Genomic DNA, 16,886 nt, shown 5'->3' on the forward strand with positions numbered 1-16,886 from the left:
AAGAGGTTGTCCCCTCCCGGGCCTCCCCCCTCCTGGAGCAGGCTGGGAGGGGGCGTACTTAGGGCCCCGATGCTGTGCGCGTTTGCCTGGTGCGGGGGCCGCCTGAACTCGGCCTGCCCGCCGTCCCCTGCCCTGCCCGCAGCCCCTCCCTCGCTCAGGTGCCTCCGGGGGCGCCGCCGGCCCAAGGAGGGGAGCCCTGAGTGAAAGGCAGTGAGGCGAAGTTGACGAGAAGGGGCCCGCTCTGCCCTTCCGCTGCCCACCCCAGGGTCCAGTGGTTTCAGCCCTGTTCATTCTTACCTCGCCCCACTCCTCCCTCCCGTTCTATTTATAGATTATTTATTGTTCGCAACAAAATAAAGTGGAACCCTTGTTACCAGCAAGGACAAGGCAGGCTCCTTTGGTCCCCTGCTTCCTCCGCCCTGGGTGGGGGCTCCTCCTGCAGGATGTGGAGGGCCCGGGGCCTGCAGTTGGAGAGAACCCACACCTTCCCAAGCGGCAGCACAGAGCTGCCCTCCAGCCCCCCGGCCCTGTCGGCAGCGGCGGCCAGAAAGCCAGAATCTCGGGTGGGGATTTTTTATGGTCCAGTGTTTCCTTTGGACAAGTAATTTAGAAGGTAGCCCACACCCCTGGAGGTTCTAGTTGTCTGTTAACTTTATTTTAATTGAAATGGAGGCATAACATGTCCTAGAAAAATAAAGATTTATGATACAAACTAGACACAGGGGTCAGGGTTGCCCCAGGGGTGAGGGGATCTTTGGTCTGGGGCCGGAGGTGAGAAAGAAGGCTCTAGTCCAGGGGAGCCTCATGCAGGCCTCCCCGCACCTGCCTCCCTTTTCAGCAGGGAGGGCCCAGCCGGGAGGGTCCCGGGGGTCTGGGGCACAGGACTGCCTGTCCCCCACCCTCCGACTCCAAGTGGTTCTGAGAACACTGGACGTCAGTGGACCTATTAGTGTTTTAGGGAGCAACGGGGGCGGGCCCAGGGGCTCGGAAATCCAGCCACGTGGCAGGGCTTGCAGCTCACAGCTAGTACCAGGTTGAGGGGGGCAGAGCCCCCGAGTCAGGACCCCCAAACCTCCCCGTATATTTGGGGCACAGAGCAAGGGCTGTAACAGAGGACGCCGCCGAGCCCGAGGACAGTGTCCCTGGGCGGGAGTGGACAGGGGCCAGCCCCCCCCACCCCGGCACCTCCAGGGCTTGGAGAGTTTCCGCGGCCCGGCTGGGGGGCAGCGCCCGTAGTGTGTGGGATCTTCGGCTCAAAGCGACCGTGTCTGCGCAGCCCCCTCGTTCGGCCCCAAGCGATGTCTGCGCGGCCCCGGATCTTGAGCACCATTGGCAGCGGAGGCGCGGCGTGGGGGGCGGTCACAGTTCCAGGGGGTCTTCCACAGGCACCGACTGGAGCTGGGTCAGAACCTTGGGCTCGGCTTCCAGCCCCTCGTCAGCCTCGCCGCCGGCCGTGGACCCCAGCAGCAGCCCCTCGGGGTCGGGGTCCGGCAGCCTCAGCACGGCGTGGGGGGCCTGCGTCCCCAACCCCTTCTCTGCTTCCAGCAGCCCCTCCGGGCCCGCGCTCAGTTCCAGGCCCGCGGGCCAGACGGGCATGGCTGCGGGCGACAGCAGGAGCCCTTCGGGCGGGGGCGCCGGGAAGCCGGGTAGGAGACCCGAGGAATCCGGGGAGAAGGGCAGGCTGGCGGTGGCGGCGGCGGCGGGGACGGGGACGGGCGGCGGCGGCGGCGGCGCAGACAGTGGGCCCAGGGCGTGGACGTCCGGGAGAGCAGGGCTGGGGGCCACCGGGAGGGCTCCTTCGGGCACGGAGATGGCCGGGTCTGGCTTCAGGGGCAGGGCCAGGCCGGGGGCAGGCGGCAGGACCTGGGAGACCAGCATGCTGGTGGGGAAGGTGGCCGTGAGGATGATCTTGCCCTGCTGCACGGCCACGCCTGTCACGATGGGGCTGCCCGACACGGGGTTGGCCAGGAGAAAGTTTCCTGTGGGGACGAGACATGGGCCAGGTGCCGGGGTGAAGATGACGCTCAGCAGGGCAGGCAGGGAGATCAGCGGGAGGCAAAGCGAGCCTCTTCGAGCCCCTTCGAGGCCGGGGCTGCGTCGGTGGGGCTTGAGCGTCAGGCCGCCGCCGGGTTCTGGAGGGTTCTGGGCCGCGCCAGGGACGGGCTGCCCAACCTCCCCAGGGCCCGCTGCCGGCGCCGCCCCCCACCCCCCACCTCAGGCCCCAGCAAGGCGGGAGGTACCTGGGGCGGTGGCCGAAGGCAGCTGCAGGGCAGTCACGCCCACCCCGGAGTTTATCAGGTGCACGTTGGCGGGGCCCGCGGCCGCCACCTTCACGGGGCTGCCCGGCCCGGCCGCCAACAGCTGCAGCGGCCCCACCGCCTGGGGCAGGGTCACCACCTGTGAGGTGGGCACCACCTGCGGCAGGTTCAACAGTGGGGACGCGGGGCCCAGGCCTGCGGGGTACCCCGGGGGCGGGGAAAGCGGCACCACCTGGGGAGCAGCCACGGACGGCACCGGCCCGGGGGGCAGAGGGAAGGGGGCAGCCGGTGGGGGGCCGGGCACCACCTGGGGCAGGGGCCCCGCAGCCTCCTCTCCCGCCGGCCCCGAAGCAGCCACCTGGGCCTCCTTGGTCTCGGCGGCCTCGGGCTGAGCCTCTTCTAGCCGAACCTCCCCGGTCTGAGGGTCCAGGACCAGGGAGGCCTTGCCCTCGCTGGCCCCCTGGGGCCCGGGCTGCGGTGCAGGAGGGCCACTGCCACCCGTGAGCAGCAGGGGGCCCAGGCCGGAGGCCTCCCCGAGGGCCAGGCTGTTGATGATGACAGGGCTCCCGTTGAGGAGCACGGCGGGAGAGCTGCCCGCAGCCAGGAAGCTGCCGTTCACCAGGATGGAGGAGGAGGCGGCGCAGGGCGCGGGAGGGGCGGCCCCGGCCAGGAATATAGAGCCCTGGGCGGGGGCCTCGGCCGCCACTGGGGCCACCGCCCTGTCCAGGTCCTCGGGACTGCGGCTGCACTCGTCCTCGGTGGCGGGGTTCCCGTCAGACTCGCTGGCCAGAAAAAGGATTGTGAGTTGTGGTCCCGAACGCCCTGCGTCCCCACTGGCCGCCCTGCCGGAGCGCGGGGCTGACCGCTGCCTCCCCACCTTGCCGCGGCCCAAACTTCTGCAGCCGGAGGCCTGGACCGGGCGGGTTATAAAACCTCCTCCTGAGACCACCCAAGGACCCCCAAGAGGAGCCTCTGCAAGTCCAGCATTGATAGCTCTCCATAAAAGCTAAAGCTGGCCCCCCCGGAGGGAGGAGGCCCTCCTCTCCCAGTCCCTTGGCCTCCGGGCCCCAGGGGCTGAGCACTGGGCTGCCCTGGGGTCCCCCGGGTCGGGCCGCAAGCTGCCCGGCGTCTTCCCGGAGAGTGAGGAGGCAGCCGCCGCCGCCCGCTCAGTTCCCGGTGCCTCCCCCCGCGCCCCCCCCCCCCCCCCCGCCAGCGTCAGAAAAGGGAGTGAGAGGCCGGCGCGCAGGGTGGGAGGGGAAGGGCTTGGGTTACAGGGAAACCGGAGCTGGGGAAGGTTCACGTTTCACAACAAAGACAGACGACGGACCACGCTGTTTGGGCCCCGAGGGGGGGTGAGTGGGGGGGGTGAGGAAGAGCCACGGTCAGGGAAAGGCCGGCAGCCCGGGGGCGTGAAAGATGCCCCCACGCGCGGTGGGTGGACAAGGCCCCGTCCCCCTTTAAGCAGCCCCCCATTTCCTCACTGCCTCCCCCCAGCCACGGACACGGATGGGATTTGGGACGGAGCTCTGAGCGCAGCAGAGGGGAAGAGGTCTCCCGGCCTCCGCGACAGGAGCTGCGGGGTCCGGGAGAGGGCCCGGGCCGTGTGCCTGTTCCGTCCACCGTATTCCCTGCGCCCTGGGGGGCGCCCGAAGGCGTGAGCAGGAGGTGTCCCCGGAGCTCGGCGCGCTGACCCCAGCCGTGGGCATGGGGGAGAGGGGGGTGGCTGGTGGGTGGCACGTCCCCGGGAAAGCGGGACTTGCGCCGCCCGGGTCCCCTCACCTCTTGCAAGGCGCGCCGCCGCCGCCCCCGGTCCGATCGCGCTGTCGCCGGTTCTTGAACCAGTTGCTGACCTGCGTGAGCGAGAGGCCGGTGAGCGTGGCCAGGCGGCGCTTCTCGTCCGGCGTTGGGTAGCGGTTGCCGCGATAGCAGGCCTTGAGCGCGGCGCGGGAGCGCTCCTTGAAGCAGTAGACGGTCTCCTCGCCGTCCCATATGGTCTTGGGCAGCGGGAACTTCTTGCGCAGACGGTACTTGTCCACTGCGCCCAGCGCGCGGCCGCGGGCCCGCTCGGCCTCGTGGTAGCGCGCGCGCAGGTAGAGGTCCTGCAGAAAGGCGTGGTGGGCGGCGGGGAAGGGGCGGCTCTCGAGCAGCCGGTAGAGCTCGGCGTACTCGCCCCGCTGGAAGGCCACCAGGGCCCGAGCGCGCAGCACCGGATCGCTGCCACGTAGGCGCTCGGCCGGGGGCAGTGCGCCCAGGAAGCGGCTCAAGCGGCCGGCGTGGCCGGCTTGTAGCAGCGCCTCGCAAACGCAGGCCACCTGCTCGGGCGAGAAGCGGAGGCCCGTGGGCGGCTCGGCAGCGGCCTCGGGGGGCGACCCGGGGACGCCCGGGGATCCCGGGCCCTCCGCTCCCGACGCCGCTTCGCCCGCCCCGGCCCCGGCCGCGGCCGCTGCCTCACCCTCGGCCGCCTGCAAAGTCTGCAGGAGCTGGCGCGCTTCCTCCTCCTCTTCTTCGGTCGCCGCCGCCGCCGCCACCGCCTCCCCCCCAGCCGCCGGCCCCGCGCTCGGCTCCGCAGGCAAGGTAGCCATGTTTTGCAACTTTGGGAAGTTCCTCCCTCCTTCTCCTCCTCCCTCGGGCTTTCCCCAGCCCCCTCCCCCGCCCGTCCCCCCTCTCCGCCCTCCTCTTCGCGCTTCCCGATCTTCTCCCCCCGCGCCGACCCCGCGTCTCCCCCAGCAATGCCAGGCCCGGCTCTCCACTTGGGTCTCGGTCCCAGTGTCTGTGTGAGTGCCCGCCCCCCTCCCCGTCTGTCCGTGATTCTCCTTTTGTTTTCCCTCCGCCTCAGGCCGCGCTTTTTTGCCTCCCCCCGCGTGTGCCTCAGGCTCAGGGCCTCAGTTTCCCCATCGGGACAACGGAGAAGGTAACGGGCCGTCCGGGAGCGCTAAGGGCGCGAAGCCACCTCCGCCCCGAGACTAAGCTTCTGCACGCCTCCGTCTCCAGAGTCCTCTGAAGGCCCCCCCACTCCCCCATCTCCGCCTGCGCTCCGCCCCTCGGAATTCCCGGCGCCGCAGGGGGGCGGGTCTGGCAGGGAGAAGGGGCGGAGGAAACGGGTTAGAAAGTTTGCCCCAACTTTTCTTGAGCAAGTCTCTGGAACGGAGGCGCGTGGCCCGCGCAGGCGCAGTGGTAGGAGGATGGCCGCGCGCGCAGCCGGCCCAGCCCCCTTCTTCCCGGGGAGCGGGTGGCACAGCTGGGCCACAGCTGGACAGGGGGCGGTGCCTCCTGGTGGCTCGCTAGCCATCTCCTATTGGCCGGATGCCGAGGCCACGCCCCTCAGCGTCCCCATCCCCACCCCCGTCCCTGATTCGTCAGCTCTGCGGCCCGCTAGTCTCCCGCCAGGCCATTGGCTGCCTCCACTCGCCTTCCGATTGGCCCCCTGAGCACGCTCCTTCCCGCAACGCAAAGAGAGCGGACAGCCGGGACTTCAGAGCTTTGGGCAGACGGGAGGGCCTTTTATTCGCGAGGATCGGGGGTGGGGTCCTAGGTGGGGAGAGACAATAAATACTGAGGAATGTCGGGGTCTCAGTGCATCCAAAACGTGGATTAGGGCGCTGGGGTCCTGGAGCCTGTCAGCGGGTCGGAGGACAGGTCAATAAATACCCAAACTGCCGAGGCGGGCGGAGCCTGCGGTGGCTCCGAGAGCCGCTTACGTGAGGAGGGCGCGGGAGTCCCCGAAAAAGCGGGGCTGGCAAAAGCACAAGGTTCCCGAGAGAGCGGGCGGAGCTCGCACTAGACGTTCGCCGCGGGAGGAGAACGTTCCCGGGATAGCAGGGCCTCATGCACAAGGATTTGTGGTCTGCGAGCCGATGGGGGCGGAGGGGGGGAGGGGGGGAGGCGGGGAGGGTGAAAAATTGATGGCCGAGCCCTGGCCCTGCTGCCTTCTCTAGATCGCAGTTTGCCCATACATGTCGGGGCCTCAGCCAGGCCGCAGGAAGGAAGTGGGCTGCCATCCCCACCCCCCCCCCACCCCCGGCAGCAGCTGCAGCATTCCCGGTTACAAGCCTTCCAAGAGCCCCGTGCTCCGACCGCGGGCCCGGCTCCTCCCTCTCCGGCCGCCAGGGGGCGGGCCCGGATCACAGGGCTGGAGCTGGGGCGGACACCCACGCTTGGAGCGGTGTGAACGCGGAGGCGGTGGGAGCGGCTTCTGGGCGGTGCCCAGGTCACCCAACCCTCCGGCTTGGGGTTCTAGGGTTCAGGGGGCGAAGGCGGCTCCTGGGTGGCGCCAGACCGGGGCGAGATGGTCGGCGCAGGCCACCAACCCAGTGCAGCCCAATGCGGCGGCAGCAGCCAGAGCAACGGCGAACAGGAGCAGGGAACGCGCCTCCGATAGGTCAGGCTTAGGGACCTGCGGACAAGAGGGCGGGATCAGGTCCCCGCGGCACGGCCCGCCGATTGGCTCCTGAGACTCGCCACGCCTACGCCCATAGGTGGGTCCACAATCCTTTCTGCACTGCGCCCCGCCCCCGCGGGCAGCTGCGGTTGGTCCGCTGGCAAGCCTCAAGTCTTGTCGGAACTCGCCACTGGCTGCTTCCTAGCGGCCTGTGCTGATTGGCTGCCCGGGCATCCTCCCTCCCCGCGGCGGGCCGGGCCCGACAAAGGCGCAGCTAAGCAGAGGCAGCTTGGGTACGTGGAGCGAGGAGGGGGCGCGGCGGCGGGCGGGCGTGAGAAGCCGGACGTACCCTGGCAGGGAGCAGCAGGTGGCGGCGGTGCATGGGGCCTGGCCCCACCAGCGGGCATTGGCCCAGAGCCACGGCCGGGGGGCCATCTAGCTGGAGAGAGAAGGGACAGGTGACCCGATCGGAGCCCAGCCCGGCCCGGCCGCCCTCGGCAGGGGGCAAGAGACAGCGGAGGGAGTCGGGGAAGGAATCGAGGGAGATCCTAGACGGGATCTGGTTAGAGGCCTGGACCGAGGGATATCTGGTGGGGGGGGGCTGAATGGAGGGTGTCTGCCGTCTGGAACCCCCAAGAGATAGGGTGATCCCTAAATCTGGACGAGGAGACAGGGGCGGGGTCTGCAGAGGGGCCAGCAGGCTTGATACAGGGGAAAAAGAGGGGTCTTACATGGGAAGGTGGATCCGTGGCCCCGGGACTGGGGACCCCCGTGACAGCTGGAAGGAGAAGAGAGACGCATAGGGCGCGTGGAGGGACGGAGGAGGGCGGTGGCGCGGCGTGCCCCAGCCTGGGCCCCTCGCCCTCCCCCAGGTGTCCACACACGCCGGGGGCCCACCTCCCTGGCCTCCCCCCCCCCCACCGTCGCCCTCGGGAAAGGGGACGCCTGAGGGACTCGCCTGCGTCTCCCCCGGCCTGCAGCAGCTCCATCCGCTCCTGCAGCTGCTGGACGTGCGCCTCCAGGTCTCGGTTCCGGGCCTCGGCCTCACGGAGCTGACTGCGGGGAGGAAAAGACCGTGAGCCCGCCCGGACCCGAGCGAGACAGGCTGCTGGCGGTAGAGAGGCCCCGGCGTCCCGACCCCGACCTGGCAAAGCTCTGGTTAGCTGTGCGGATGGCCTCCAGCTCCCGGCTCAGGCTCTGCCGTGTAAGCACCTCCTCCTCCAGGGCCTCCTGGAGCTCCCGCAGCGTCACCTGGGCCTCCCGGGCCTCCGCCGAGGCTGGAATGGCCTCCGGAACCGCCGCTTCAGCCTGCGGGCGGGACGCGCTTAGGGCGGCCTTTGGCTCCTGCGGCACCCAAGACCTGGGCACAGGTTCAAGGCTGGGACCCCGACCCCCACCCCGCCCTGTCCTCTAGATCTCTGGGAATCCTCACAGCTCCTGCAGTGACCCAAGTCTCCTCCTTCCCTAACTAACCCCAGCCCCTGGTCTGGGCCTTTCCCACCCACCTTCCACACACAGGAACCAAAGGGCTGGTCCTAACACTCTAACCCAACTTGACCACGACCCTCTCTTTCTCTCCAGCCCCTCAGCGCCCTCAGGGGAAGGCCTGCCTCACCAAAAGGCCCTGTTTGGTTTGTTTCCTGATGGCCTCAGTCTCCGCTCCCCTCATCCTCCTCCAGCCTCCTCCTGGAACAAGTCAGCCTTACCACCCTCCTTTCCTGTTCGAGAATAAACCTTTGCCTTGAAGTTCTGTCAGCTGACCAGTGAGTGGGTACTTTTCTTCTCATGGATGGTCCTCCTCCTCCTTCTCTTCAGTGTTGTCCCTTACCAGAGTCCCCCTCCTCCCACACACAATGGCCGGTTTTAATTTCCTCATAGGGATTGTTTCTGACTGAAGTAACTTTGTCTCTACTGTGTTTTCTGTCCCTTTCTGTCAAGTGAGCTCCCAGAGGGCTTAGCACTCCACAGCATGCAAGACCCCAGAAGCCCTTGCCTTTCTTGCCCATTCGTCCCTGACTGACCTTCTCCTCCAAAGACTCACTGTTTCCTCCAGTGGGGGCACTGTGGCCTCTGGGCTGGGTGCTTGCACAGGTGGCTCAGGCAACGGCTCGGCCTCCAGTTCCATGGCCGTGGGGCCTGGGACCTCCTCGTCCCTGGGGAGAGGAACAGGGCAAGGGGAGGGAGAGCTGGGCCCCCTCGAGAGGTTGCCCCGCCCCTGGATTTAGAGCCAGGACTCCCTCTCCTGTGGCCATGGGAGAGCCAGACCCTGAAGAACCCCTAGTGTGAGGAGGGGGAGGGACAGAGAGAAGGGAACTGATTGCCAGGTTGGTGTGACAGGTCCCCTTCTTGTTAGTAAAGGCCTGCCCTTCGCATGGCCTCATGGCCCTGGGAGCTGGCCTCTCTGCACCTTCTGGCAGATCCTGGGCTCCAAATACCCATGCTCTGGGGTCTGCTCATCTCCTCCCTCTCCATGTGGCCTTTGCAGACCCCTCTCCTTTAGACGTCAGGACAGTGAGGGGGGACCCCACCCAACTCTAAGCCACCTCCAAAGATACGGTCTTTTTCTGGTCATCAGCCCCCTGCCCCCACCATCCCCAGCTGCTGGGAAGAGGTCACACTCTCCCTGGGAATATGAAATTGCAATAAAAGTGGATGTTGCCTCCAACCCAATGCTCCCTCTCGTGGAAACAGGTCTCAAGGGCCTGATGAGCCTGGTGAGCATGGAGACCAAGCCGCGGCTATTCATCCAGCTTGGGTTATAACAGAGATGGACTGAGTCCCGACCCGCCCAGTGAGGAGAATACTGCACAATGGCTCATGCTGTTGTTCATTCATGGTAAGAAATGGCATTTGTGGGGCGCCTGGGTGGCTCAGTTGGTTAAGCATCTGCCTTTGGCTCAGGTCATGATCCCAGGGTCCTGGGTTCGAGTCCTGCATCTGGCTCCCTGCTCAGTGGGGAGCTTGCTTCTCCCTCTGCCTGCAGCTCCCCCTGCTTGTGCTCACTCTCTACTCTCTCTGACAAATAAATAAATAAAATCTTAAAAAAAAAAAAAAAGGCTTTGGGGCGCCTGGGTGGCTTAGTCGTTAAGCATCTGCATTCACCTCAGGTCATGATCCCAGAGTCCTGGGATCGAGCCCCGCGTTGGGCTCCCTGCTCAGCGGGAAGCCTGCTTCTCCCTCTTCCCCTTCCCCTGCTTGTGTTCCCCCTCTCGCTGTGTCTCTCTCTGTCAAATAAATAAATAAATAAATAAATCTTAAAAAAAAAAAAAAAGGTTTTATGGTTATGAGTGATTCAATGAGTTTGTATTCTTTTAAGATCAATTTAGAAATTCTAAACTTATTTTCTAAGATTCTGAGGTCCTATGACTGTACTAGAAATCTGAAAGTGGAAGGTTGGAAGATTCTGGAAGGCCGAGTCTTTGGCTCTGAGGTTTTACAACTGAATCTAAAACTTCACAGTACTTATGGTCTGCGATTTTAAGGTCCTACATCTCTGGACTCCTAATAGTCCGTGGTCCCAAGGCAGGAAAGTTCGAAGATTGATCCTGCAATTCTACTGGGTGCCCCTGGACAGCGTCCCAGGACCTGTGGAGGCTGGCACCACTGGCCTGCTCACAGGCTGCCCAGGGGCACTGCCTACCTGAGGGCCATGCAGGAGTAGGAGTAGCCCACAAACGGCAGGTGGACCCCCAGTGGCATGCCTTCCCGCATGTCCGTCAGCGTCTCCTATACAAGAGAAACAGATGTGGAGTGACCCGTGCTTGTCAGAGCTGGTCCTTCGCCCCTTCCCAGTCTGGCTTTAAATACCCGCTCCCACTATCTTAAGTGGCCCCTCCCTCGTTTTCTTTCATTGTGTCCTGCGGCTCCCCTCGGGGTACTCTCCACCCTGTAATTATATACTTCTCCGGGCTGTAAGTGGATGAGGGCAGGGGCTGGAGCTGGCTTGGTCCCTCTGTGTCCCCAGCAGCACCCGGCACAAGGGCACCCAGGCTGAACATGCGCTCACTCAGGATAGTTTGTTGAGAGAGAGATGGCCTAAGAGAGATTCCTCCGCACCGTGGTGGTTTCCTGCCTCTCACTTCTCATCCCTCCAGGTCTCAGCTCAAATAGTGCCTCCTCCAGGAAGCCCTCCAGGACTTTCCATGCTGGGTCAGGAGCCCCCCCCCCGGCCCTCCCCTGTTCACCCCCCCCCGACTCTGCGGCATCGTTGTCTGGGGACCAGTCTATGTTCCCCACTGGACTGGGAATCCAGGTCACCGCTGGGTTCACAGCACTGGGCGGGCACAGAGCAGGTGCTCTGGGGGAGGGATGATTTCAAGACCCCAAGAGATGGGTACTATTCTAAGCCCAACTTTCTGGGTAAGGGATTGGCGGGGGGGGGGGGGGGGGGGGAGGAATACCCTCTGCCCAGCAGGGGTCGCAGGTACCTACCCCGCCCCCGCTCACCATGGCAGTGAGCCCGTCTTCCACCACATCGAAGTTGCACGTGTCAGTGGCACCCTCAAAATCCGGCGTAAAAGGGGGCACGCTGTCTCGAAGACCGTCCCAGTCAAGGCCAAAGAAAAAAGGATGATTCTGGAAATCACCTGCTCCGTCCCGGCCCAGCCGCATCTCAGGGGGACACAGCAGCTGCTGGATGAGGTCTCGAGCCTCCTCAGGGACCCCTGCATCGGTCAGGGGTAGAGACAGGTGCTCCTGCCAGAGGGAGAGGGAAAGCAGGGGACGTTAGCCTGTCAGTTTGCGTGGAGGGAGATCAGGGGTTCCTCTGGCCGTGCTCACCTTGTAGTGCACGATCTTGCCGTAGGTCTCAGCCGTGGAGTCGGCGTAGAAGGGCGTCTGCCCGTAGAACATTTCATAGGCGAACACTCCCAGCGCCCACCAGTCACACTCGGGCCCATAGCTGCCCATCCCGGGCCCGCCACCCACGGCCTGCAGGATCTCGGGGGACAAGTAGTCCGGGGTGCCCACAGCCACCAGCGACCGCACCTGAGCCAAAAGGTGCAGAGCTGGGCTCGGCCCCGCCCCTCCGAGCTCTGGCCCCGCCCCTCCCAACCACGCCCCGAGTGCTTAGTCCCTCCCCTTGCCTGCTCTAACCCGGAGCCGCTCACACACTTAGGCGTGGGTGCCCTCCTTCTCTTTCCCACTCCAAATCTGGTTGTGCCCCCACCCTAACTCTACCTGTGCGCCTCAGCCCCGCCCCCACACTCTGCACTTCCGGTCCCCCCACCTGACCCCACTCCTCTTTGGTGGTCCGAGCTGCTCGAAGCAGCGCGCCCCGCACGGCTCACCGTTCCGTCTGCCCGCAACTTGAGGCAGGAGCCAAAGTCGGCCAAACGGATGTGGCCGCAGCGGTCCAGTAGGATGTTGTCGGGTTTGATGTCCCTGCGCAAACGGAAGGAGAGGGTGGGGGGATAAGTGAGCCTCCCTCCATCCATCTCACCAGGCTCCACCCCTCCAGACAGCACGGCCTCGGGTCCCCACCCTCTTAGGGACCATGCTCTCCGATTGCGGTCCGCCCCTTAGGGGATTCTGCAATTCTGAACCCCACTCCTCTGTCCCTGTCCCCAGTGGTCCCAACCAATGAGGTCCCTCTCCAGGCCCCGCCCCCTCTGGGCTCCAACCTTGGCGGTACCCTGCCCCCTGCCCGGGTGCAACTTTTGCTTTCCCTCTCTGGGCCCCGCCCTCAGCCCCCGCCCCTCAGCCCCTGCTGCGCCCACCTGTGTACATAGCCCAGCCGGTGCACTGAGTCTATGGCCATGACAATCTCGGCCAGATAGAAGCGCGCCATTTCGGCCGGGATCCGCTCCCCAAACTTGCTCAGCAGCGTTAGCAGGTCCCCGCCCACGTAGTACTCCATGACCAGGTACTGGCAGGGGACGTGTCATGGGGGGGGGGAATCAGTCGCACCCCTCGGCGCTGACGATAGCCCGGGACAAAGACTCCCGCAGATGCCCCATCCCTGGGTAGAGACCCCGTAGCCCCAGCCCCAAGAGAGCCCAAGAGATCTCCCAGGCCAAATCAGAGACACTCCCCCCGCCAAAACCTAATTCTCCCAGGATGTCACTGGACAGAAAGAGAGAGGGGGAAAGAGAGCCCAGAGAGCTCCCAGTGCCCAAAGTACAGAGCCTAAATACCCTGCCCAGGGGCCCCCACATAGATTGTACAGAGCTATCCCAGTCCAGGTAAGAGATCCGCCCCCCGCACCCCGACGGTGGCATCTTTACAGGGTCCTCTGGAATCAGCCCGGAAAAGAGCGATAAGGGACATCTCCCATCCCGGGAAAGGAAGACCAAATCCTCCCACACCCAGAGACACCGCTGCCATTTCGAGACAGCCTAGAATTTCTCCCTGACCCCGCCTCGTTCACTGACAGCCTCGGGATCGGGATCCGTCTCCATAGTCCTCCCGGGTCTGGGGCTCACCAAGTAGTTCTCATCCTGGAAGGCGAAGTGCAGCTCCGTGATCCAGCGCCGGTCCCCGTTCACCAACACATCCCTCTCTTCGCGGAAGCACGACACCTGCGGGGCACCCGGAGGCACTGAAGCGGCCCGGAGCCGGAGCGGGGTTGGGTAATCCTAGCGCCCTGCACATCCGGCCCCCGCCCTCACCTCGCCTCTCTTCAGCATGTCCCATTTATTCATGATCTTCATGGCATACACCTGGCCCGTCTGCTTCATCTTCACCACCGCCACCTGAAGGCCGAAACAGGGTGACTGGGGGTGGAGGTGGCGGGGGAAACACGCGGGCTCGCCGAGGCTGGACTCCACCCATAACACAACCTACTCGTGGCTCCGCCCCACGATTAACGCCACGCCCAGCGACCTCAGGCCCCGCCCCGCCCTGCTGGTGTAGGCTTTCTCAGCTCAAGTCATTCATCAATTTCTAAGGTCCCGCCCCAAACCCCTGGGTCCCGCCCACTGCACGAAAAGTCGCGTCTCCTGCTCCGCGGAGCTGCAGCCGCCGCTCAAGGCTCACCTCACTGAACGCCCCGCGTCCGATCACCTTCAGAATCTCGAAGTCATCCCTCTGCAGTCGGGCCTCCTTAAGCCTCGCCGCGATGGGCTCCACTGGGGGGCGGGGTAGGTGAGAACCGAGGGTAACTGGGATTGACACTGGAGACGGGAGGAAGTCCCACCCTCTGCCCCTCAGTCTCCCCCTCTCTGTCCCTCCTCGGTCTCCTCTGTCCCTTGTTCTCTCCTCTCTCTGTCTCTCTCCTAGGACTGTCAGCCTCCCAAAGGCTTCCCCGCAAAAACACTGTGAAGTTTTGGGGACCCCAAACTGCCCTCCTACAGAAAAAAAGGTGGGATGCCTGAGGAACCCCTTTTGGGAAGGGCATTGCGCCAGAGGGGCTCTAGTGGGTGCAGGTGGAGAGGGCGGGCTCTGGGAAAGGGAGGCTCTGAAGAACAGAAGATGTAAGTTCCCAGTCCTTAGGGTCCCCTGAGCTTCAGTCCCTACCCCTACTCTGGCTGGGAGTGGGAGTGCCTGCCAGGCCCACACCCGGGTTCTCAGTCTGTCTCAGGTCCTGTCCTGGAACATTCAGTTTAGTCCAGCACCTCCAGGTTTAGAGGCTGGTGGCTTTGGACTACACTTTGGGAAACACTGGATTTGGGGATGGGGCCCTGAGAGGGAACAGGAGAGGAAGACAAAGCCAGCATGGACCCAAATTCCAAGCTCTAGTGTATTCGCTCTGTCCTCAACTCCAGGAAGAGGGCTTCTTTCGTCACCCCTCATTTACGGGAGGCCCATCATTTACTGGAGGCCCCTCATTTACGGGAGGCCTTTACTTGGCTCAGATGGGTGAAGAGGTTGGCCCGAGGTCCTACAGCAGGTAGGGAGGGGAAGGCCCAGGTGGAGGGGATGCAAGGGCACAGGGAGAGGGAGGACGCTGGGGACTTGGGAGGCAGGACAGAGAGAGGGACGGATTCAAGTGAAAGTAAGGGGAGATAGACTGGGCTATGGCAGGGAGAGACAGGCCCCCATGAGTTTCGAGGTTCGGGAGAGTGGGCCGGCAGGGAAGAACCAGCCAGGGCCCAGGACGGGGGAGGGAGGAGAGAGCCAAGATGTTGAGCCCTTTTAAGGCAGCAGGAACCCAGGCCCCCTCCCCCGCCCCGGGCAGCCTAGCAGGGGAGGGGCCGCAGGATGCTGCTCAGGCCACAAAAGGAATGCTCCTTACCGGAGAGCCCAGACCCCTGCCCCCAGCTCCCGGCTCAGTTTACCCTGCTAGCTCAACTTCACGCTCTGCAAAATCAGGGCTGAGAGAGTTACTAAGGGCTGGGGGAGGCGGGGAGAAAGTTCTTCCAGAGGCTGAGTGGCCCGGCCTTTGGTTTCCACCTTCCTATCTGTGAAATGGGAGGGACAGGAACGAGGCCTGGGTCAAAAAGAGATGAACACAAGAAACGAGGGAGAGCGGAGAGGCAGAGAGACGAGACATACAGGGCCCCAGGACCGAGTGCAAGCCACTGAGGGACAAACCAGTGCAAGGACAGAGTGGCAGGGTGTCAGAGAGACGGAAAACCAAGTGAGCCTGAGTCCTGGGGTGGAGGAGGGGCGGAGGCAGACAAGGCCAGAGGTGGAAGCATCTTCCCTTCAGACCTGTCTCCAGGGAAAGACCTGGCCAGAAGGGACTGTGGGAGAGCCGGAAGGTCAGAAGTCATGAGAACCAGGGACTTGGGGAGCTGCCCCATGCAAACTAGACAGACCAGGGCTGGTGGAGGGGGGTGGCCAGACCCTAGAAAGTGGGCACACCCAGAAGAACCCGAAATTGTCCCTCCTCCACCCAGGGGGTGGGGGGTGCTGGGTGGCGCCTGTCTGCAGAGCCGGTTCTCCCCCAGGGCCTGAGTGGCCGCACCCTCCCCGTGCCTGGGCACCTGTTGGGGCAGCGGGAGACGCTGGCGCCGAACACCTGCCCACTGGCCGCACCCCTGGCAGCTGCCCCATGCTGTCCCTTCCGCCTGCCTCTGTGCTCTGGGAGGCCAGGGTGGAGAGCCACGGGGCCCATCTTGGTGGTGGTGGGGGCGGTCCTAGGATCCGGGGCTCCCAGCATGTCCCTAGGCCTAGACCTTGGGGAGGGGGTACAGAAGGACCATGGAAGGCCATGCCCAGTCCAGCCTACCATGGCTCCCAGGTCACGGTTCGGAGTCACGGCTGCCCTAGCCTCTGCTGACCCCAGCCTGCCCTGCCAGGGTGGCACGGGGGTAGGGACATGCCACCCAAGGACCCAGGACCAAGTTCCGGGCTCCTGAGTCGGAGGCTCTCCCACGTCCATCTTGAGCCCAACTATCAGCCCCGATGCCCAGCCCCATCTCCTGCCTCTGCCCTGCCCCTACCGCCCCCCAATCTGTGGCACCCACGACGGCAGGCACTCACCCCACTGCAAGAAGTCGGCCACATACTTGTCCTGGGCCAGGTCGGAGGCACCCAGCTCCTGGTGGACGCCCAGGAGAAGGTCGAGCAGGGGCTCCAGCCCCAGGAAGCCAGGGTCCAGCACCAGCTGCTGGAGCCGCCTCAGCCGCACCTCGGCTGACATGTCGGGCAGGCAGCACCATGGCCCCCTCCCCGGGCCAGGGGCTCGGGGTCCTCCGGTCACGGGGCCTGGCAGCCCCTGTCCAGGCCTCGGGGCTCTGGCTGCATGTCTGCCTGTCCCTGGCTGTCCCCTGGGCCTCTCTGGCCACTTCTCTCTGCTGCTGAGGCCTCCTCCCCTTCTCCCCACCCCTCGGGACGGCCCCCTCCCGCCTCCCAGCCTTAACCCCTTACGAGCCAGGCCCCCCAACTCCCTCCTGCCAGGGCCCCTCAGAACGCGTCAGTGTGAGATGGGGGGGTGGAGAACCTCAACTCTCCCACGATGCCTGCCCCCCAAAAAAGGAGGAGCGCATTAGTAGCTACAGGTGTGGCAGATGCCAAAGATGAGCCCTCCCATCCTGAGGGGGCCAATTAAGGTTCAGAACGATCGGGTAACACCCTTCTCAAGCCCTGGAATTGGGGTGGGGGAGAAAGGGGTGAGGCCTGGGAAGGGGGGGCAGGAGGCCAGGGAAGCTTCGCGGGTGACTCAGCCACGGATTCAGACTTTGGGACGGTTTAAATATAGCCCTCAGGCCCTCTGCTTTACACTGACTTTTTTTTGGCAGGAGGTGGGGAAGGGGTGGTGAGAGAATGGGGAAGGGAGGCCCTCAGGAGCCAGGACCAGGGGTGACCCACTGGCCAAAGCCTGGGGGAGGCAAAGGAGCCCCCAAAATAGCTCCTTGGACCCTGGC

General features: G+C 64.8%; 2 protein-coding genes and 2 long non-coding RNA genes across 13 annotated transcripts; 2 read left to right on the forward strand and 2 right to left on the reverse strand.

Moving 5' to 3' along the window:
- Positions 1–629: 629 nt before the first annotated feature.
- On the reverse strand, positions 630–4,944 carry SIX5 (SIX homeobox 5). Its single transcript, XM_036091518.2, has 3 exons — positions 4,038–4,944; positions 2,241–3,040; positions 630–1,979 (listed from the first exon to the last, which is right to left on the reverse strand). The coding sequence occupies exons 1-3, from the start codon at positions 4,838–4,840 to the stop codon at positions 1,360–1,362; spliced, it is 2,223 nt and encodes a 740-aa protein (XP_035947411.2). The 5' UTR covers positions 4,841–4,944; the 3' UTR covers positions 630–1,359.
- LOC118535238 (uncharacterized) lies at positions 4,734–5,821 on the forward strand. Its single transcript, XR_004917102.2, has 2 exons — positions 4,734–4,832; positions 5,131–5,821. It is a non-coding gene; the product is annotated as an uncharacterized LOC118535238 (long non-coding RNA).
- Positions 5,730–16,318, reverse strand: DMPK (DM1 protein kinase). 5 transcript variants are annotated; one of them, XM_036091524.2, is made up of 15 exons: positions 16,003–16,318; positions 13,612–13,703; positions 13,245–13,328; positions 13,059–13,154; positions 12,354–12,502; positions 11,925–12,018; positions 11,416–11,622; positions 11,083–11,331; positions 10,277–10,362; positions 8,678–8,789; positions 7,781–7,944; positions 7,595–7,692; positions 7,368–7,414; positions 6,986–7,071; positions 5,730–6,651 (listed from the first exon to the last, which is right to left on the reverse strand). In XM_036091524.2, the coding sequence occupies exons 1-15, from the start codon at positions 16,160–16,162 to the stop codon at positions 6,492–6,494; spliced, it is 1,884 nt and encodes a 627-aa protein (XP_035947417.1). In that variant the 5' UTR covers positions 16,163–16,318; the 3' UTR covers positions 5,730–6,491. The 5 variants fall into 5 exon arrangements, with proteins under 5 accessions (XP_035947417.1, XP_035947418.1, XP_035947415.1 ...); XM_036091525.2 differs by having other exon boundaries at positions 6,986–7,075; positions 16,003–16,317; XM_036091522.2 differs by having other exon boundaries at positions 11,068–11,331; positions 16,003–16,317.
- Positions 6,629–9,700, forward strand: LOC118535236 (uncharacterized). Of its 6 annotated transcripts, none has more exons than XR_004917100.2 (4): positions 6,629–6,733; positions 7,638–7,840; positions 8,218–8,399; positions 9,328–9,700. It is a non-coding gene; the product is annotated as an uncharacterized LOC118535236 (long non-coding RNA). The 6 variants fall into 6 exon arrangements; XR_013444265.1 differs by lacking the exon at positions 6,629–6,733 and adding an exon at positions 6,750–6,933 and having other exon boundaries at positions 7,620–7,840; XR_013444267.1 differs by lacking the exon at positions 6,629–6,733 and adding an exon at positions 6,961–7,094 and having other exon boundaries at positions 8,218–8,407.
- Positions 16,319–16,886: the final 568 nt, after the last annotated feature.

The sequence above is a fragment of the Halichoerus grypus genome, chromosome 15 (assembly GCF_964656455.1).
Source record: "Halichoerus grypus chromosome 15, mHalGry1.hap1.1, whole genome shotgun sequence".
Lineage (NCBI taxonomy): Eukaryota > Metazoa > Chordata > Mammalia > Carnivora > Phocidae > Halichoerus > Halichoerus grypus.

Excerpts from the sequence above, each read along its gene's own strand:
- SIX5 (XM_036091518.2), bottom strand. The coding sequence starts at position 4,840 with ATGGCTACCTTGCCTGCGGAGCCGAGCGCGGGGCCGGCGGCTGGGGGG. Across the intron at positions 3,041-4,037 it reads GGCGGCGCGCCTTGCAAGAG|CGAGTCTGACGGGAACCCCG; the intron begins GTGAGGGGACCC and ends TTTTCTGGCCAG. Across the intron at positions 1,980-2,240 it reads GCCTTCGGCCACCGCCCCAG|GAAACTTTCTCCTGGCCAAC; the intron begins GTACCTCCCGCC and ends TCGTCCCCACAG.
- DMPK (XM_036091522.2), bottom strand. The coding sequence starts at position 16,162 with ATGTCAGCCGAGGTGCGGCTGAGGCGGCTCCAGCAGCTGGTGCTGGAC. Across the intron at positions 12,503-13,058 it reads TCCAGGATGAGAACTACTTG|TACCTGGTCATGGAGTACTA; the intron begins GTGAGCCCCAGA and ends GTCCCCTGCCAG. Across the intron at positions 10,363-11,067 it reads CCATGGTGAGCGGGGGCGGG|GAGACGCTGACGGACATGCG; the intron begins GTAGGTACCTGC and ends TCTCTTGTATAG.